General features: G+C 36.7%; 1 protein-coding gene across 4 annotated transcripts in view; it reads left to right on the top strand.

The window, feature by feature from the left end:
* Positions 1–16,987, top strand: part of PHTF2 (putative homeodomain transcription factor 2) — a 142,920-nt gene that overhangs the window by 48,345 nt on the left and 77,588 nt on the right. For all 4 annotated transcript variants that reach the window (XM_024738099.1, XM_024738102.1, XM_024738101.1 and 1 more), the window contains exons 3-5: positions 8,593–8,649; positions 15,275–15,344; positions 15,910–16,068. In XM_024738099.1, coding sequence (XP_024593867.1) covers positions 8,593–8,649; positions 15,275–15,344; positions 15,910–16,068 — 286 coding nt within the window. The remainder of the gene's footprint in view (positions 1–8,592; positions 8,650–15,274; positions 15,345–15,909; positions 16,069–16,987) is intronic.

The raw sequence follows: 16,987 nt of genomic DNA on the forward strand, positions 1-16,987 counted from the left end.
AACTGCATGAAGCATCCCAGCTGCCATATCTTTGAACTGTGTCTTTGATCATCTGTGATTTATCTTGATTTATTTTGTGCATCTGTTAGCAAGATGTGTCTTAAGGTAACTGATGCTTCACTTTACGCCATTTTGGCCTACGAACAGTTTCATACGAATGCTCTACTTTCAGATAGTGGGAGAAACTGTATTTTAACTTTGAATACTTACCCATTTTAGGTCCTTCCCTTCCCCCAATAACTAGAATTATAGGGCGATATTTTAATTATTGGATTAGAAGGCTTCTATGGTTTGGCTTCTCATATGTTTTTCAGAGTTCTAAGAAAAGACTGATTCAAAAGAGCTAAAGATTTGGTAAGATAATTTGGTAGTTGTTATACATTCAAAAGAGTTACTAGCTCTTGCCATGTCTTCAGACCATACTTTTTTTTTTAATAAATTTATTTTTATTTTTGGCTGCATTGGGTCTTTGTTGCTGCACTCAGGCTTTCTCTAGTTGCGGTGAGCAGGGGATACTCTTTGTTGTGGTGCACGGGCTTCTCATAGCGGCGGCTTCTCTTGTTGCAGAGCACGGGCTCTAGGCGCGTGGGCTTCAGTAGTTGTGGCACGCAGGCTCGGTAGTTGTGGCACACGGGCTTAGTTGCTCCGTGGCATGTGGGATCTTCCCAGACCAGGGCTCGAACCCATGTCTCCTGCATTGGCAGGCAGATTCTTAACCACTGCGCCACCAGGGAAGCCCCAGACCATACCTTTTTGTCTGACATCATCATCATTCATAGTTCATATTGTGTAATTACATGATGCAACTTTCTTATTTGATCCTCATCATTAAAGTTACCTGAGTGTCAGACTATTATAGGAATGTTTGTGTGTGTGTGCGTGCGTGTGTAATGGAGAATCAGAAACATTGGACAATATGTTGATTAAAATAGGACATTGTGGGGCTTCCCTGGTAGTGCAGTGGTTGAGAGTCCACCTGCCGATGCAGGGGACGCGGGTTCATGCCCGATACGGGAAGATCCTGCATGCCGCGGAGCGGCTGGGCCCTTGAGCCATGGCCGCTGAGCCTGTGCGTCCGGAGCCTGTGCTCCGCAACGGGAGAGGCCACAATAGTGAGAGGCCCGCGTACCGCAAAAAAAAAAAATAGGACATTATGTAAAAGCGAGAGAATAGGATAGGAGAGCTATTCAAGATACGTAGTAGGTTAGAAACAAGGCTTTACATAGGAGCAGTTATAAGGACTCAGATATTCCTAGGCATTCAACAGCCAAATTTGTTTGGGAGGCAGTAGTTATGAGCAAAAAACTGTGAAAACCTATTTGATATTCAAAGCGTTGAGAGCTTTACTTTGAAATTAAAAGTTTAAAAAAGTCAACCTCAATGTACATCAACAGATGAATGGATAAAGATGTGGTGTATATTTACACAGTGGGATATTACTCAGCCTTAAAAAAAGAATGAAATAATGCCATTTGCAGCAACATGGATGGACCTAGAGATTATCATATTAAATGAAGTCAGACAAAGACAAATATCATATGATATCACTTATATGTGGAATCTAAAACGATACAAATGAACTTATTTATAAAAGAGAAATAAACTCACTGACATAGAAAATAAATGGTTACCAAAGGGGAAGTGGGGGGGCGGGATAAATTAAGAGGTTGGGATTAACGTATACACACTCTATATAAAGTAGACACACAGCAGGGACCTACTGTATAGCACAGGGAACTATATTCAATATCTTGTAATAACTTATAATGGAAAAGAATCTTAAAAAGAATATATGTGTGTGTGTATGTATGTGTGTATATATGTGTGTGTATAATATATATGTGTGTGTGTATGTATGTGTGTATATGTGTGTATATGTGTGTGTATAATATATATGTGTGTGTATAAATAACTGAATCACTCTTCTGTATACCTGAATCTGACACATCATTGTAAATTAACCATACTTCAATTAAAAAATGGTTATAAAAATAAATTTTAAAAAGTCAAAAGAATTAATTTCTACTACTTCTGGGAAGAGATTTGTCTGAAAATTAATCAGTAATCCTAATGATTTTAAATAGCCCTGATTGTTTCTTCAGTATGTTTTAGTAATATGAACAGAAGTACCATATAATTTCAGCATGTCCACCATGACAACATAATTTTTTGGATTATAGATATGTTTCATTGGTGATCCGTATTCTCAGATCTACTATTTTGTTCAGTAACTTTAATTTTGTTAGTTTGCTCAACCCCTCAGTCTCTGTTTCTTATCATACTTGTAGATAGATCATTGTGAGAGTGAAAAACCATATAGTTTAGTTGTCTGGGCAAATGAGATTTTGGGTGTTGACAGCTCTGGTTTCATTAATAAACTGTAAGTAATTCTAAAAACCTATTATATTGGTTATAATTAAGAAAAGGACACTTATCCTTACACCGCTATTTTTGCTTTCTTCTTGGTACCTTCTGCCCAGATATTTCTAGCTACACTTTTTTTTTTTTTTTGCGGTACTCGGGCCTCTCACCGCTGTGGCCTCTCTCGTTGCGAAGCACAGGCTCCGGACGCGCAGGCTCAGCGGCCATGGCTCACGGGCTGAGCCGCTCCGCGGCATGTGGGATGTTCCCGGACCAGGGCACGAACCTGTGTTCCCTGCATCAGCAGGCAGACTCTCAACCACTGCACCACCAGGGAAGCCCAGCCCTCTAACTACACTTTTGATTCTACTTTAGTAGCACTGAATCTTTTCTCTCCCCATACTGGTACATAAAGAAATAATCTATAGCCATCCAACTCATCATTAGTATAAATGTTGTCATAAATTAATTTAAATATAGTTAACTTCATCAATTTAGAAATGAGGTAATTGAGGCCTGGAGCTGTTGAGATTTGCCAAGAAAGGAAAGTACTAACATTTACAGAGCACTGACTATATACCAGACACTGTCATTTCATATTCCAGTTCTGTGAAGAATGTTCTGTTATCCCCATTTTACAGAATCTCAGAGGTCAAGAAACTTGCCCAAGACCATAGGACTATTCAGTTCTCTTGCACAGTCTAGGGTCTTTTCCACTTCTGTCAGCAAACATTAAGAGCTGTTCAACTAAGCCAATGGAGAAAACAAAGGATTAAGAAACCAACACACTAAATATAACAAAGGGTATTTTCTGATTGACAACTTTTATTTTTATAAAAAGACTCAAAGATAAAAATTAATTATCCTGGGTTGTACTGGTATTAAATCACTATTAAAATGTGGGACCATCACAGGTATAAAAGCAACATTACCTTTGCTTATGTTTGTGAGAATTAATAGCCTGCTTTTCAGAGTTTCTGAAATGAGATTCCAAAAAATGAAACTGAGCATGGAAATAGTAGGACAAATTAGGGCTTTAACATATAGTATTATGTATGTCTATTCATTAGTTAAAGAACTAAGTGTTTAAAATATGCGTGCACATCTGGGCCTCAGTTTGCCCTGCTTATATTTATTCGTGAACTCTAAATCTCTTATCTAAGCACTTAATCTAATTAACTGTTGGTAACTACCTTTTTGAAGAGACACCTTCTCTTTAGCCTCTTGACATCTGAACCACTGCTCTTCTGAATGTGATGACCTAAGTAGTAATCAGATCACCCAAGAGTAGCTTTTTAAATTGTTTTTCAGAGATACTTCTTTTCTAGGACCATAAGTGATACATGTTTCGCACTTCACCATCTAATTACCTGGGTTTTAATATTTGTATTCTTGATACCTTCATTTTCGTTACAATTTTTTTTTCCTTAGAAGTCAGAGCTGACTCCGGCAGACACCTAGACAAAGACAGTCTTTTTCTCTACCTACCAGTTCTCTCCTTCTCTCATCCCTCTCTCTCTCTCCATCCCTGACTGCCCCTCCCTCGTTCCCCTCTCTTTGTCCCACCCCTCTTTTTCCCCTTCCCCATTTTGTTTGTCTCAGTATATAGAAAGGTACAAAATAAGAATGATGATAGGTGGAGGTAGATAATTCCTTGTAAAGTTACTATTCATTGACAGAAACATATTAATTTCTTAGATAACTAATTCAAATTACTTTGCAGTTCATCAGACCTGGGTTAGAATCCTGCTTTATAAAAACAGTATTTATCCATTGTAGGGAGAAAAAGTGATGTAGGATCAGTGAATATAAAGCAGAAAGTAAAAGAGCTGTCCTCATTATTAATGGCTTTCATGTATCCTTCTAAAATGTCTGCTGTCTATATTTACATACATACTTACTGTAGCATATTAGCTACATCCACTTGCCTTTTATAAGTAGGTCTTCAGTAGGTCAGAAAGCATCTATTTAGTTCAATTTTAATCCACTTGATATTACTAAGTTATAGTATCTCAATTTCTTTTCTAATTTTTTTCTTAAAAAAATTTTTTTTTACCACTTTCAGGGCACTGGTCCCTCAGATATTTTCTGTTTGTATTTTTTTTAAACCAATTTTAACATTTGCATCTTATGGCTTCGATCTTAGAAGTGGAAGTAATTGAAGTGTTATGTTCAGAGTAATTAGGAATTAAAGCCTGTGAAAAGAAAATTTAGAATTATCCTTGCTGTCATTATGGGGAGTAGTGTAAGTGATCCATATAGGATTGCCAGACCTGTTGTTGAAGATACAGCATGAATCTGTAGAGGGCAGTGTTTGGTCTTCTGGGACCAGGTGAGAAAAGCTGACTGTAGATCAGCTCTGGTTGGGTAACAGTACGCCTGAGGCTTAAGGTGTTCAGGGCATCTGTGGGAGTAATAACCAGAGCATTGATAAACTTTGCTTACTATAACCAGGCACCAGAAAATGAACTTTACTTTCTTAACATGTATAAAACAGTTCGCTGCACATCAAATGTAAATCAGGATTTCAGAGTCCTCTCTGGTACGCGGGCCTCTCACTGTTGTGGCCTCTCCCGTTGCGGAGCGCAGGCTCAGTGGCCATGGCTCACGGGCCCACCCGCTCCGCGGCATGTGGGATCTTTCCGGACCGGGGCACAAACCCGTGTCCCCTGCATTGGCGGGTGGACTCTCAACCACTGCGCCACCAGGGAAGCCCCAGAGTCCTCTCTTATAATACAATAGAAACAATATTTTTCCCTCCTTGAAACACATTGTCACGTGAAGAATATGGTTGAAAATTCATATAACTTCTCATACATTAATTACCTAGGTATTTCTATCTACCAACAAAACATTGTTTGCACATATATCCTTTTGTTCCCATAGAATGTTAGGCACTTTTCTAAACACCCAAACAGTGGAGGCATTTTGTGGGTCAGGAAAGAGCAGTTAGGAGGTAGCTGAAATTTGAAAGTGGCCAAAATATTACATAATATTTTTTCCCAATTAAAGAACATATTATCTGATTAAAATTCCTGTTCTGTTAGACAAATGTTACTACTGAGCTTCCTTTAATCTTTTGTATGACATTAAAAAAATAATGTAGTTATTTTCTTCCTGATTTTTCACAGAGAACTATATTTGAACTTGGCCTTGTTATTTAATTTTTTGTAGAAGAAATACAAAAAAGAAACAGCTATCAAGTTTAGGTGATTTAGTCAAGTCTGCCAAGTATGTGTATGTCCGAAGTAGTATAGAACCTTCGGAAAACTTGTCAAGTTGTTTGTTTTTTATTTATTTTTTTTAACACAGCCTGCAAATTATTCTTGATCCATGACCTTAAGTCTTGGGAAGATGGTTCTTCTCCTCTTCAGTCTGTTTCACTTCTTTTCTTGCTCAGTTATGATTGACCATAAGATTATGTTTCTTTCAAGGGAAAAGGTTGACCCCAGCTGCAGATGTTCTAATCTTCTATCTTGCCAGATTTCAGAGTGGAAGAAAGTGAGGCTTTAGGTCAGAAAAGAGCCTTCCCTTCTGAATTCCTTCCCTGTCCCTTCTAGTATCCTGCCACCACTCTGATTTCATGATGCCGCTGAGGTACTACACACATATCCCAAGAAACAATTTTCAGAGACAATTCAGTCTGAATTCATATGTGAGGGTAGTTTGTTAATGGCATATGCATCACTAAGCAGAACCCTGAACATCTCCTGAAGCACCTGTGTTTAGCTTTAAGGGCACCCTCACAGTTTTCTTCAGTAAAGAAGTCAATTTGCGTATGTAACTAAAGGGTCCATTCTGGTAGTATTTTAAAAACAAAAAAAAGTCTGCTGCAAAGGAGAACTGATGTTTCCACTTTTTGAGACATTTAATTGCTTGTAATTGAAAATGACACTTACCTGGTTAAAAAAAAAAAATTAAGATCCCACAAGGTACTCTAGTATAGTAAAAGTTGTCCTTCCTCTCACGCATCAAATCTTTGAAGAAAAGTTGATTAGCCAGTAAAACAAGCCATCATTTTCCTTTTTATATCCTTTTTATAGGAATATTCCACATCACCATTCTGCTGTTTTTAAGAACCTCAGCCTTCAAAAAACTTTTCTACTTCTAGTCACTGCTTCACTGCAAGGTTTATTAGACTTTCTATACCTTTTTAAAAACCTGGAGCTATTCAGTACCATGCTGTGGTTGTACTGGCATGCTTTCCTGACTTGGTCTGTTGCACATGCATTATTTTATTTTCCCTGACTTTAGGACTGTGGGATATGTATTTCCATGTCCATATTCTTGAGTTGTCTTGAAATAAAAACACAGTTCTTGGACTTTCCTGGCGGGCCAGTGGTTAAGACTCCACGCTTCCATAGCAGGGAGCACAGGTTCGATCCCTGGTTGGGGAACTAGGATCCCACATGCTGTACGGTGTGACCAATAAGTAAATTAATTAATTAAAAAAAAAAACCCACAGTTCTTTAAAAAGAGAACCTAGTGCAATTGTTTTGTATGTGAAAACAAAATACTGCCAAAATAATTATTAAACATATTGGTACCTATTCTTTATTAGTTTTGATTATTGTTTCACTGAAGAGTATGCAGTGCATTGAAATAGTTACACATTTAAAAAATAACTTTTAATTGAATCAAGCCCAGTCATTCTGAATTATCCAGTTAGAGCAGAATTACTCCTCTGGAATCTGTGTTCCCATACTTCTTTTCTGATTTTAAGGAAGATGATTGAGGGGCAGTTAGTCACCGCAGGTCAGCTCTGCCATTAGGTCTAACCATTTGGTTATTGCTTACCTAGGGCTTATTAATCGTGCTTTATAGAGACTGATGGCAGCTTTGGTTAAGTGTAAGTCAGTTGTTCAGTCTATGTGGCTTGGTCTAGGTGTTATAAGATTTTAATTTGCAGGGTATTATTATATCATAAAGTGATTTTGAAAATAAGAAAGGAGTCACAGGAATGTGATGAAAAAGAACAGTATTTAAAGGACCAGAGAAATTAGAATGAATAAGGTAATATGTAGGAGAGATAATAGAAATGACGGGCTGTTATAGAACATCCCCAGATCCACACTGGGTGTCTGGGTGTTGCTCTCTCTTTGCTAGAAAACGTACAAACACATGTACATCCTTAAAAAGTCTTTATAACAAGTCACACCTTTAAAAAATGATTTAATAAATCATTTTTTAGCTCCTTTATATCTATATTTAAACCCTTCTCATATTCTCAATTTCTCATTTCTTGAAACGAGATTTAAAAAATAACATGTAGCTAAGAGGACTTCTGGGTAGAAAGGTTTTGTGAGTCAGAAAATATTTTCCTGAACTTACTCATATCTTTGCCTATCTCTGGTCTCTGTCTCCAGTCTCTAAATTGTAATTATCTGAAGTAATTTTAATGTATCAGGATTCTAATTTTCAATTAATGCTAATAATGAAGACTCTCAGTTTAAACTATAGGCTCTTGACCCACTTTAGTATCCTACTGGATGTAGGAAATTAAGTGGAAACTGGAGACAATAGGAGGTAACAGAGAAGAACTTGGTTAGGAACAGTAAGAATGGTTTGTTCATCCTGCCCAGGTGAAGGTATATTTCAGAGACCTTCCCAGCATCTAAGAGTAATAGACACAGAAGGTACAAGGAATTCTACTTCTTGATGCTTTTCCCTGTGTCTTCAATTGCTTTCCTGACTATATTTTTCAATTTAAACCTTCATCTAATTGGTAATTGTGGTCTACCTGCTTATGAATTTTTACTTCTGTAGAATATTGATTTTTTTTTCTTTAAAAATAACTCCATAAAGAATTAATCACTTGGGAATGTTTTCTTGAATGTACCAGGGCTGTAGCAATTATGTTTATTCAAAATAAAAATTCCCTAGGGTCACTGCCCTAGGCTTTTAAACTTTAGTAGTGTATCAGAATAATCTAGAGGGTTTTTTACAAACATTGTTGAGTATCACATCCCTATTTCTGATTGAGTAATTCTGGGCTGAAACCAGAGAATTGCCATTTCTGTCAAGTTTCAAGAAGATGCTAAAACTGCAGGTCCTGCAAGCATACTTTGAGAACCACTGCCATACAGAATTGATCACAGAAGTCTGAGACAGAGCTGGATCTAATCTGTGCTGAATAAACATTAAGTTGCTTGTAATTCAACAGTTATACCTGTTGGATGGGTTCCAACAATGATCATTTAATGTAGTATTATTTTTAATTTATTTTCATAGATTGGAGCATATGATCAACAAATATGGGAAAAATCTGTTGAACAAAGAGAAATCAAGGTAACAAGTTTATTTCATTTTGTATATTCTATAAATTGATTATTAACCACAGTTTATTTAATATCTTTCTGTCGACCTTTAAAGGTACAAATTAATATTACTTATGCTATCCAAACTTTTAAATAAAGAGGTAAACTCTTTTATGAGGGCATATTCATGTGTCTTTACCTCTGATGATTTTTCTCTTTTTGCTCTTTAGCATCTTTCTGTTCTTTTACAATTTAATTTCTAATGATTATTTTTTGTCAGCTCTTTTCCCCTTTCACTTGTCACCTTATACTTCTAGTTTGCTTTTCCTCCCTTTTGATGCTGTCATTGCTCTGTACAGTTTATTAAACTGGTAAGTGTTTCAGGATTTTTCCCGCCTGAGTGATCCTGTGCAAACGCTGCTCTGTTTAATTGAGATCTGCTTTTTGGTGCTACTAACAGAATGATTTGGACGCAAATAGAGTCGCTGAAAAGTTGGACATTTTTTGAAAGAATTTAGGAAAGTAAAGCATTAATTGAAATGTTTTCGTAGTTCATAGTCTCTTCTTGGACATGTAATCATTTAACGCTGATAAGACATTCTCATAGGCTACCTTGCTAACATGGAAACTATTTTTTAACTAAATTTGTTCTGTTTCTCAGCAGTCACACCTTTTCAGTAATAAGATTTATATTTTTCATTTGCATAGATGATACTAATCAGTGTGTTCCTGCACGAGCTAAACTTAATATTGGCCCAGAGAATGTTACTTTAGTTGCTTGACGGTTTATATTTTGTGCAGAAAGGTTTATATTAGATTAAAAACCAGTGTCTATAGTTACTTAAAAATTTCAGTGTTTAGACAACTTAATCGTCTATAATGAAGAGGAAGATTCTTTGCCATTTGTTAATTTTAATTTTGAACTATTTACATGAAGAAGTAATACAGTTAACAAAGTTGCAGTGAGCACCACCTACTATGTCTTAAGTATAGGATTAAATCATGGGAACAGAAAGATAAAATAGATTATAATGTTTTAGATGAGATACATAATTACAAATGAGATCAGTTCAATTAAGAGAGGGATGTGGGGCTTCCCTGGTGGCGCAGTGGTTGAGAGTCCGCCTACCGATGCAGGGGACACGGGTTCGTGCCCCGGTCCGGGAGGATCCCACATGCCGCGGAGCGGCTGGGCCCGTGAGCCATGGCCGCGGAGCCTGCGCGTCCGGAGCCTGTACTCTGAAGCGGGAGAGGCCACAGCGGTGAGAGGCCCGCGTACAACAAAAAAAACAAAAGAGAGAGAGAGAGAGAGAGGGATGTGTAGTTCTCTCTTGGGATGCAAAGTGGGGAAGCAGCCCTGGGGAGGTTAGGAAAGATTTCACAGAGGAAGTGACTCATGAGCTGAGTTTGACAGACATTAGAATGAGGAAAACATTCCAGACAGAATGAAGACCATATGAAAATATACATGAAGGAAGGAAGGAGCATGCCTGACTCAGAATCCTCAAGGAACCTGATGGCTAATAGGTTGGGTGGAGGAGGGCGATTAGAGTGATTAGGAGTAAAACATGAAAGGATATGGAAGTCAGATCTTGAAGGGGCTTAACTGCTTTACCCTAGAGTCTAGGCATAATCTGGAAAACAATGGGAGAGACATTGAAGGATTTTAAGCAGAAAAAGTTACCTGATTAAATTTCTATTTCAACAACTTCACTAAGGCAGCACTAAGTATGGTGGGAAATATTAGAAGAGGAGCAGATACAGAATTCTGTTTCAGAATTATCCAGGTGATACTTGGGAGAGAGACTGGGGAGTCCTCAATATGTAGAGAGAGAGAGAGAGAGAGAGAAAGAGTGTGTGTGTGTGTGTGTAAAACATTCTGTCTGGCATGTTTTCCTCATTCTCTCTAATGTCTGTCAAGCTCAGCTCATGAGTAACTTCCTCTGTGAAATCTTTCCTAACCTCCCAGGGCTGCTTCCCCACTTTGCATCCCAATAGAGAACTATACATCCCTCTCTTAATTGAATTTATCTCATTTGTAATTATGTATTTCATCTACCCATGTATATATGGGTATTTTATGTATTATACACATTATACAGATACAGCTATAGGAGTGAGTGGATTTACATTGAATGATGAGAGAAAAAGGCTGAGAACAGAACACTGGGAAACAACATTTAATGGATAGGTTAAAAACAGATGTAAGTGAAGGAGGAAAGAGAAGTGAGAGACCTATGAGACAACGGTCTGAGACTATCACGAAGAGCTGGAAAAGTTAAACAAATAAAGGGCAGCAGAGAGGTCTAGTAAGATGCCTTGAAATCTTTTATTTTCTTTGACAGTCTTTAACTTGTTGGACAGGGAGTGTTAAGTACCTTGAGGGATTGTGTTACCAGTTGGCACATTTGGATGTTTTTTGAAATTTAACCCCCTCCCCAAAATATAAATATATATATATATATATATATATAAAGAATATACCCCACTCTTCTTCAGTTAGTTGCCTTATTGTTCTCTGCAACAAACTCACAACTTACTTTTGTTATTTTTAATTGAAAAGGTTAATGTGTTGACAAGCGTAACATTTTTGTTAAACATTCTAGTGGAAGCAAGTTATAGTGTAAAATAATTTTGTATTTATTCTAAGGAAGGTAGAGAAGTGCATAACTGTGGTGTATTAATGTTAATATTTGATTTAAAAGAACAAAAACACTCTACCTGTTGCATAGAGAACACTAACAAACGTATTGAGTTTGTCCTTTTAGGTAATCGATTCTTTTATTATCTGTCAAAGCAGTGAGCAACAACTAAAGAAATCAAAGAAAGCCATGAAAATATATTTCTTGGAAATTTTTTTTATATTAAAGACCCTAGTTGATATTGCTAAAGTCTTTTCTGAGTTGCAAGTGATGTTTTCTTAAACGTTTTAGAAATTATAACTGAAAACTGTAGTTTTCTGATCACCTTGACCCAAATTTAAAAGTAAATGTGGACTTTCCCTGTGTTTTAGTACATACTAGAGTTGTAAAGCTTCAACAAAACAAACTATGTTATTTAAAGTCATGGTAAAGGAAAAAAGGGTTGGGAGAAACTAAACAGGATTTCCGGAAAGTGAAACTGATGGTTATGTCCTTTGATAGAGTCTACGTATTATAATAGTTCCATGCATGTGAAGTCTGGATCGTTGACCAGAAGTATTTTCTAAACTTAAACAGAACTTGTAAGCTTTTTGGCTCAACATTATCTGTGTGCTTAGATATTTTTAAAAATTCAAAACTTCATACTATTTGTGTCATTGCCCTTTAGGAATGTACTATAGGAGTGTAAGTGTATATTCAATAAAGAATATATTACTTGGATTCTTGGAGATTAATTGTATTCATAGTACTTGATAATTTTTATTTATTTTTTTGCGGTATGCGGGCCTCTCACTGTTGTGGTCTCTCCCGTTGTGGAGCACAGGCTCCGGACGCGCAGGCTCAGCGGCCATGGCTCACGGGCCCAGCCGCTCCGCGGCATGTGGGATCTTCCTGGACCGGGGCACGAACCCGTGTCCCCTGCATCAGCAGGCGGACTCGCAAGCACTGTGCCACCAGGGAAGCCCAGTACTTAATAATTTCTACTTTCTAGTTAAACGAGTAGTTTAAAAAATCTTTTTCTGAAACTGGGTTAGTTTTCCTTTTTTGTTTGTTCAGTCAAATTTCTTGAAGGTTCATAATTATATTTAGTACTAAAAGCTATGCTGTTCTGTGTGAACGTAGTTTAAACCAATTTAAAAATTGTCCAACTTAAAATATCTACTTAATTAAAATCACCTTTTATGAAGGCTGACACCTTGGTCCTAATATATTTTATTTCTGTGAATAAACTCACTAATGTTAGAAGATTTGTCAGTGAACTTTATCTTTCTTTAAACCTTTTACATATTCTGATAGGCTACCTTGAGGGGGAAGTTTTGTCGAAGTTGGCAGTTATGCTATGACTACAATGTAGCTCAAAATAAATGTTTTAATAAAACATAAAATAGGAAATGAACCACATATTAAAAAGGTCAAGTAGAATGAGCATGTTGAAAAACAACATAATTGCATAAATCAAAACAATTTACTGTTCCTTTTATAAGGGCTTTAAGTTTTTAAAACAATCTTGATGAAAATTCTAGGTATACAGCAGTAAATTAAGCTTCAGATTTGTTATAAACATTAGCAGTAAGGTTATTTTCAAAGTGCTAGAAAAATAATACATAAAAGACAGAAGTAAATTAAAATATGTTACTGTTTTCGAATTTGTTGGCATTAATAAAGGTAAAATATCATAATAAACTTGATGCCAAATTTGAATAGTGCTTGATTAATGAATTTTTGTTTAAATGTATTATTAGTATTGCCTTTCCAATTTGCAAAATATTGGGAATGATTTATAGTCTATCAGCCACTCTGTCATGACATTAAAATGGGAAATGAAGTACAGATAGAGTTGTTTCTTATTATTTGCAGTAGTTATGTTCTTTCAAGTCGTCATGAACACTGAATTAGTGAATATTGACTGTTGCTCTTAGGAGAAATACAGAGTTAAGTTCCTGCGAGTCCCTAGTTACAACACTTTGGTCAACTGATCAATACATAACCTTGTTTTATGAGAACTTATTTAATATATGTTGTTGATCCATTAACATTGAACTAATGGCCAACAGCTCATGCCTGAATAGAGCTTACCTAACACATTTTCTCAGTGAGGCACGTCACAGCCTTCTTGTACGTAGGAACACTGAACCGCATGTCAACACTATCTAGGGGACCATTTTAAACCACAAAATTACCGACAAAATACAAAAAATGCAAAAGACTTGACATTAAATAGACTGTGAAAAGGAACTGAAACAAGAGAGCTGAAACAAGAAGGCAGAGTGTTGCCTTGTTTGACCTCAGCTGGAAATGTGAACATTGAGTGACTCAAATTTTTTGCCACTCTTACTCTATGCATAGCTACAAATGACTGCAAAATCACAGCAAGTATTGATTTTAGGGACCAATAAATTTTAGTGAATAGGTGAATTTGCAAATATGGAATCTATGAATATAAGGATTGACTGTATATAAGATCATCATGGCTATGTCTTCAACCCTCACCCTTCTTTCTCTTTTGTTTTTATATCTGGGTAGTTTGCAACTTCACATGGACAGACTATTTGAAGGAGTTCAGAGGTTAATTGCATCTTGATTTCAGGGTACATTTTTGGTTTAAACATCTCAGTTAATTCTCAGTTAATTCTCAGCTCAAATGCTGTCTTATTCTTTGTTTTAGATAAATGCAGTACTTGATCAAATTTTTAATTTAAGGGGTCATTGTTACTTGGATTAGGACTAAACAACCAGGTTACTTGGTTGATTGAATGAACAATAAGCAAATCATTGAAACACTGTGTCATCGCTCAGCACTTGCATTCCAAGGAGTTTAGCCTAAGCTCCTCCAATTCTTAACATACTGGTCTTAAGTTATAAAGTGTAATTTAGGGCTTCCCTGGTGGCACAGTGGTTGAGAGTCCGCCTGCCGATGCATGGGGACACGGGTTCGTGCCCCGGTCCGGGAAGATCCCACATGCCGCAGAGCGGCTGGGCCCGTGAGCCATGGCCACTGAGCCTGCGCGTCCGGATCCTGTGCTCCGCAACGGGAGAGGCCACAACAGTGAGAGGCCCGCGTTTCGCAAAATAAATAAATAAATAAAGTGTAATTTATTTTTTGATAGTTTTTTCATTGATTTTGATCTCTACCCCTACTCTAACTCTGTACACTGATGGCAGAAACTTAATCTTAGTGTTCAATGATTCCAAGTTGAAACTAATTCAATTCATGATTTCTGCCTTCTCCCTCCTCCTCCTATTGGGCATGGCATCTAAGTTATGAGGTGATAAGGTTGCATTGTGGTCTGGTTAGTGGTTGGCATGTGAAAATAGTGGCAACCATGAGATGTGCATCATCCTCTCTGGGTCTCACCCCTACATGCTGGCATCTGCTACGAAGTCTGCATCCCTGTCTGTTCTCAGCGCTGTGATCCACTGCTTTCTGCAGGAATGCCCCCAGCATCACACCTTAAGGGCCCTTGAGGGCCACTGCTCTCCTAGCCAGCTTCAACACTTTCCTGTGCAAAGCTGGGGCACCACAGTCTCCTGGACCATCTCAGGCTGTAATCCAAATTGATTGGTAGCAGTAGTCTTTGTTTTAGAATTATGCTTTTAGTAATAAGTAGGCCTGACATGTTGCATATGTGCCTACATTTATCCTTTGGGGAGGTAATAAAATTTATTATACTACAGTTGTGTTCCCTTTGTAACAAATATATAAAGTAGTAGTTTTTGTCCATTATATTACTTAAAGTTTTCCTTTTTAATTGAAATTTTTAAGCATTGATTCTGGGTTTTAAAAATATATGTATATATAATGAATATCAATACTACATTTTTATTGAGTTATAATTGACATATTAGTTTCAGGTGTAAACCATAATAATTCGATATTTTATACATTGAGAAATGATCCCCACAGTAAGTCTAGTTTAAATAATTGTCCTCATACATAGTTACAATTTTTGTTTCCTTGTGATGAGGACTTTAAAGATCTACTCTCTTATCAGTACTACTTTTAATATATTACAGGGGTTAAGGAATAAACCAAAGAAAACAGCACATGTGAAACCAGATCTCATAGATGTCGATCTTGTAAGAGGTGAGTCTTGAATAAACAAATGTTTAATGAAGTTAGAAATTGACCTTGAAGAAACAGAATTCAAAATGGGTTAGATATATCTGTTTGTAGAAATAGAAGCAATGTGAATCTAAGTGAAGTCAGAAATAGTATGAAAAAAAGAGAGGATGGAAGCATTTAAATACCACTGGCTAGTCTTTTCTCCCACTAAGAATCATTCCAAGAACTTCCAAGAACTAATAAGTGTAAAAGAAAAGCAGCTCATATTTGCCAGGCAAACTATAAGGCTTGTTATAAAAATTAAAGTGGTAATTTTAATTCCTAACTGGAACTGACATTTGAACATTGTCTTGTATTTATAAAATATGTGGGAGAAATATTAAAAATGGGTTTTTTTTAAAGTACCTGAGTTAATATGATAACATGAATAATGTTTTTAAAAGTGTCTCCTATCCAAAATTGGACATTTCCCATTCATAGTACAAAATAAATTTTCATGTTTTATTGTTCTTCAAATGTTGAAATTTTTTCTTTAAGGAAATTAAAGGGTAATAAATGTTCTCTGTCATTTTGTTACTTTTCTCAGGGTCTGCATTTGCTAAGGCAAAACCTGAAAGTCCATGGACTTCTCTGACTAGAAAGGGAATTGTTCGCGTTGTATTTTTTCCCTTTTTCTTCCGGTGGTGGTTACAAGTAACATCAAAAGTCATCTTTTTCTGGCTTCTAGTCCTTTATCTTCTTCAAGGTATAATTGATAGAAATGCATTTTGCTTTTAACTTTCAGCATATTTTGTTCTTAGGATTACTAAGGCTTTTTTATTTCTAACATATGCTAACTACTACTGAGTATGAAAATAAACATTTATTGTGATATTTCACTTAATAAGACACAACTAGTTTGGTATTTAAAATGTTGGAGAAAACAAAGCAGTTATTTTCCAAAATAACTTTATGAAAATTTGAATCTGTGGATGGCTAAAGAAAAATACAAATTGAGAGGATTTTTAAAAATTACAGTCTCTTCCAAATGCAGCCCAACATATACATACACACCAGTCTTTTTTTTTTTTAAACATCTTTATTGGAGTATAATTGCTTTACAAAGGTGTGTTAGTTTCTGCTGTATAACAAAGTGAATCAGCTATACATATACGTATATCCCCATATCTCCTCCCTCTTGCGTCCCCTTCCCTCCCACCCTCCCTATCCCACCTCTCTAGGTGGTCACAGAGCACCGAGCTGATCTCCCTATGCTATGTGGCTGCCTCCCACCAGCTATCAGTTTTACATTTGGTAGTGTATATATGTCCATGCCACTCTCTCACTTCATCCCCGCTTCCCCTTCCCCCTCCCCGTGTCCTCAAGTCCATTCTCTAGTAGTTCTGTGTCTTTACTCCCATCCTGCCCCTAGGTTCTTCATGACCTTTTATTATTTTTTTGGATTCCATATATATGTGTTAGCATACGGTATTTGTTTTTCTCTTTTGGACTTACTTCACTCTGTATGACAGACTCTAGGTCCATCCATCTCACTACAAATAACTCAATTTCGTTTCTTTTTATGGCTGAGTAATATTCCATTGTATGTATGTGCCACATCTTCTTTATCCATTCATCTGTTGATGGACACTTAGGTTGCTTCCATGTCCTGGCTATTGTAAATA

This window comes from Neophocaena asiaeorientalis, unplaced genomic scaffold, assembly GCF_003031525.2.
Source record: "Neophocaena asiaeorientalis asiaeorientalis breed wild unplaced genomic scaffold, Neophocaena_asiaeorientalis_V1.1 scaffold170, whole genome shotgun sequence".
Classification (NCBI taxonomy): domain Eukaryota; kingdom Metazoa; phylum Chordata; class Mammalia; order Artiodactyla; family Phocoenidae; genus Neophocaena; species Neophocaena asiaeorientalis.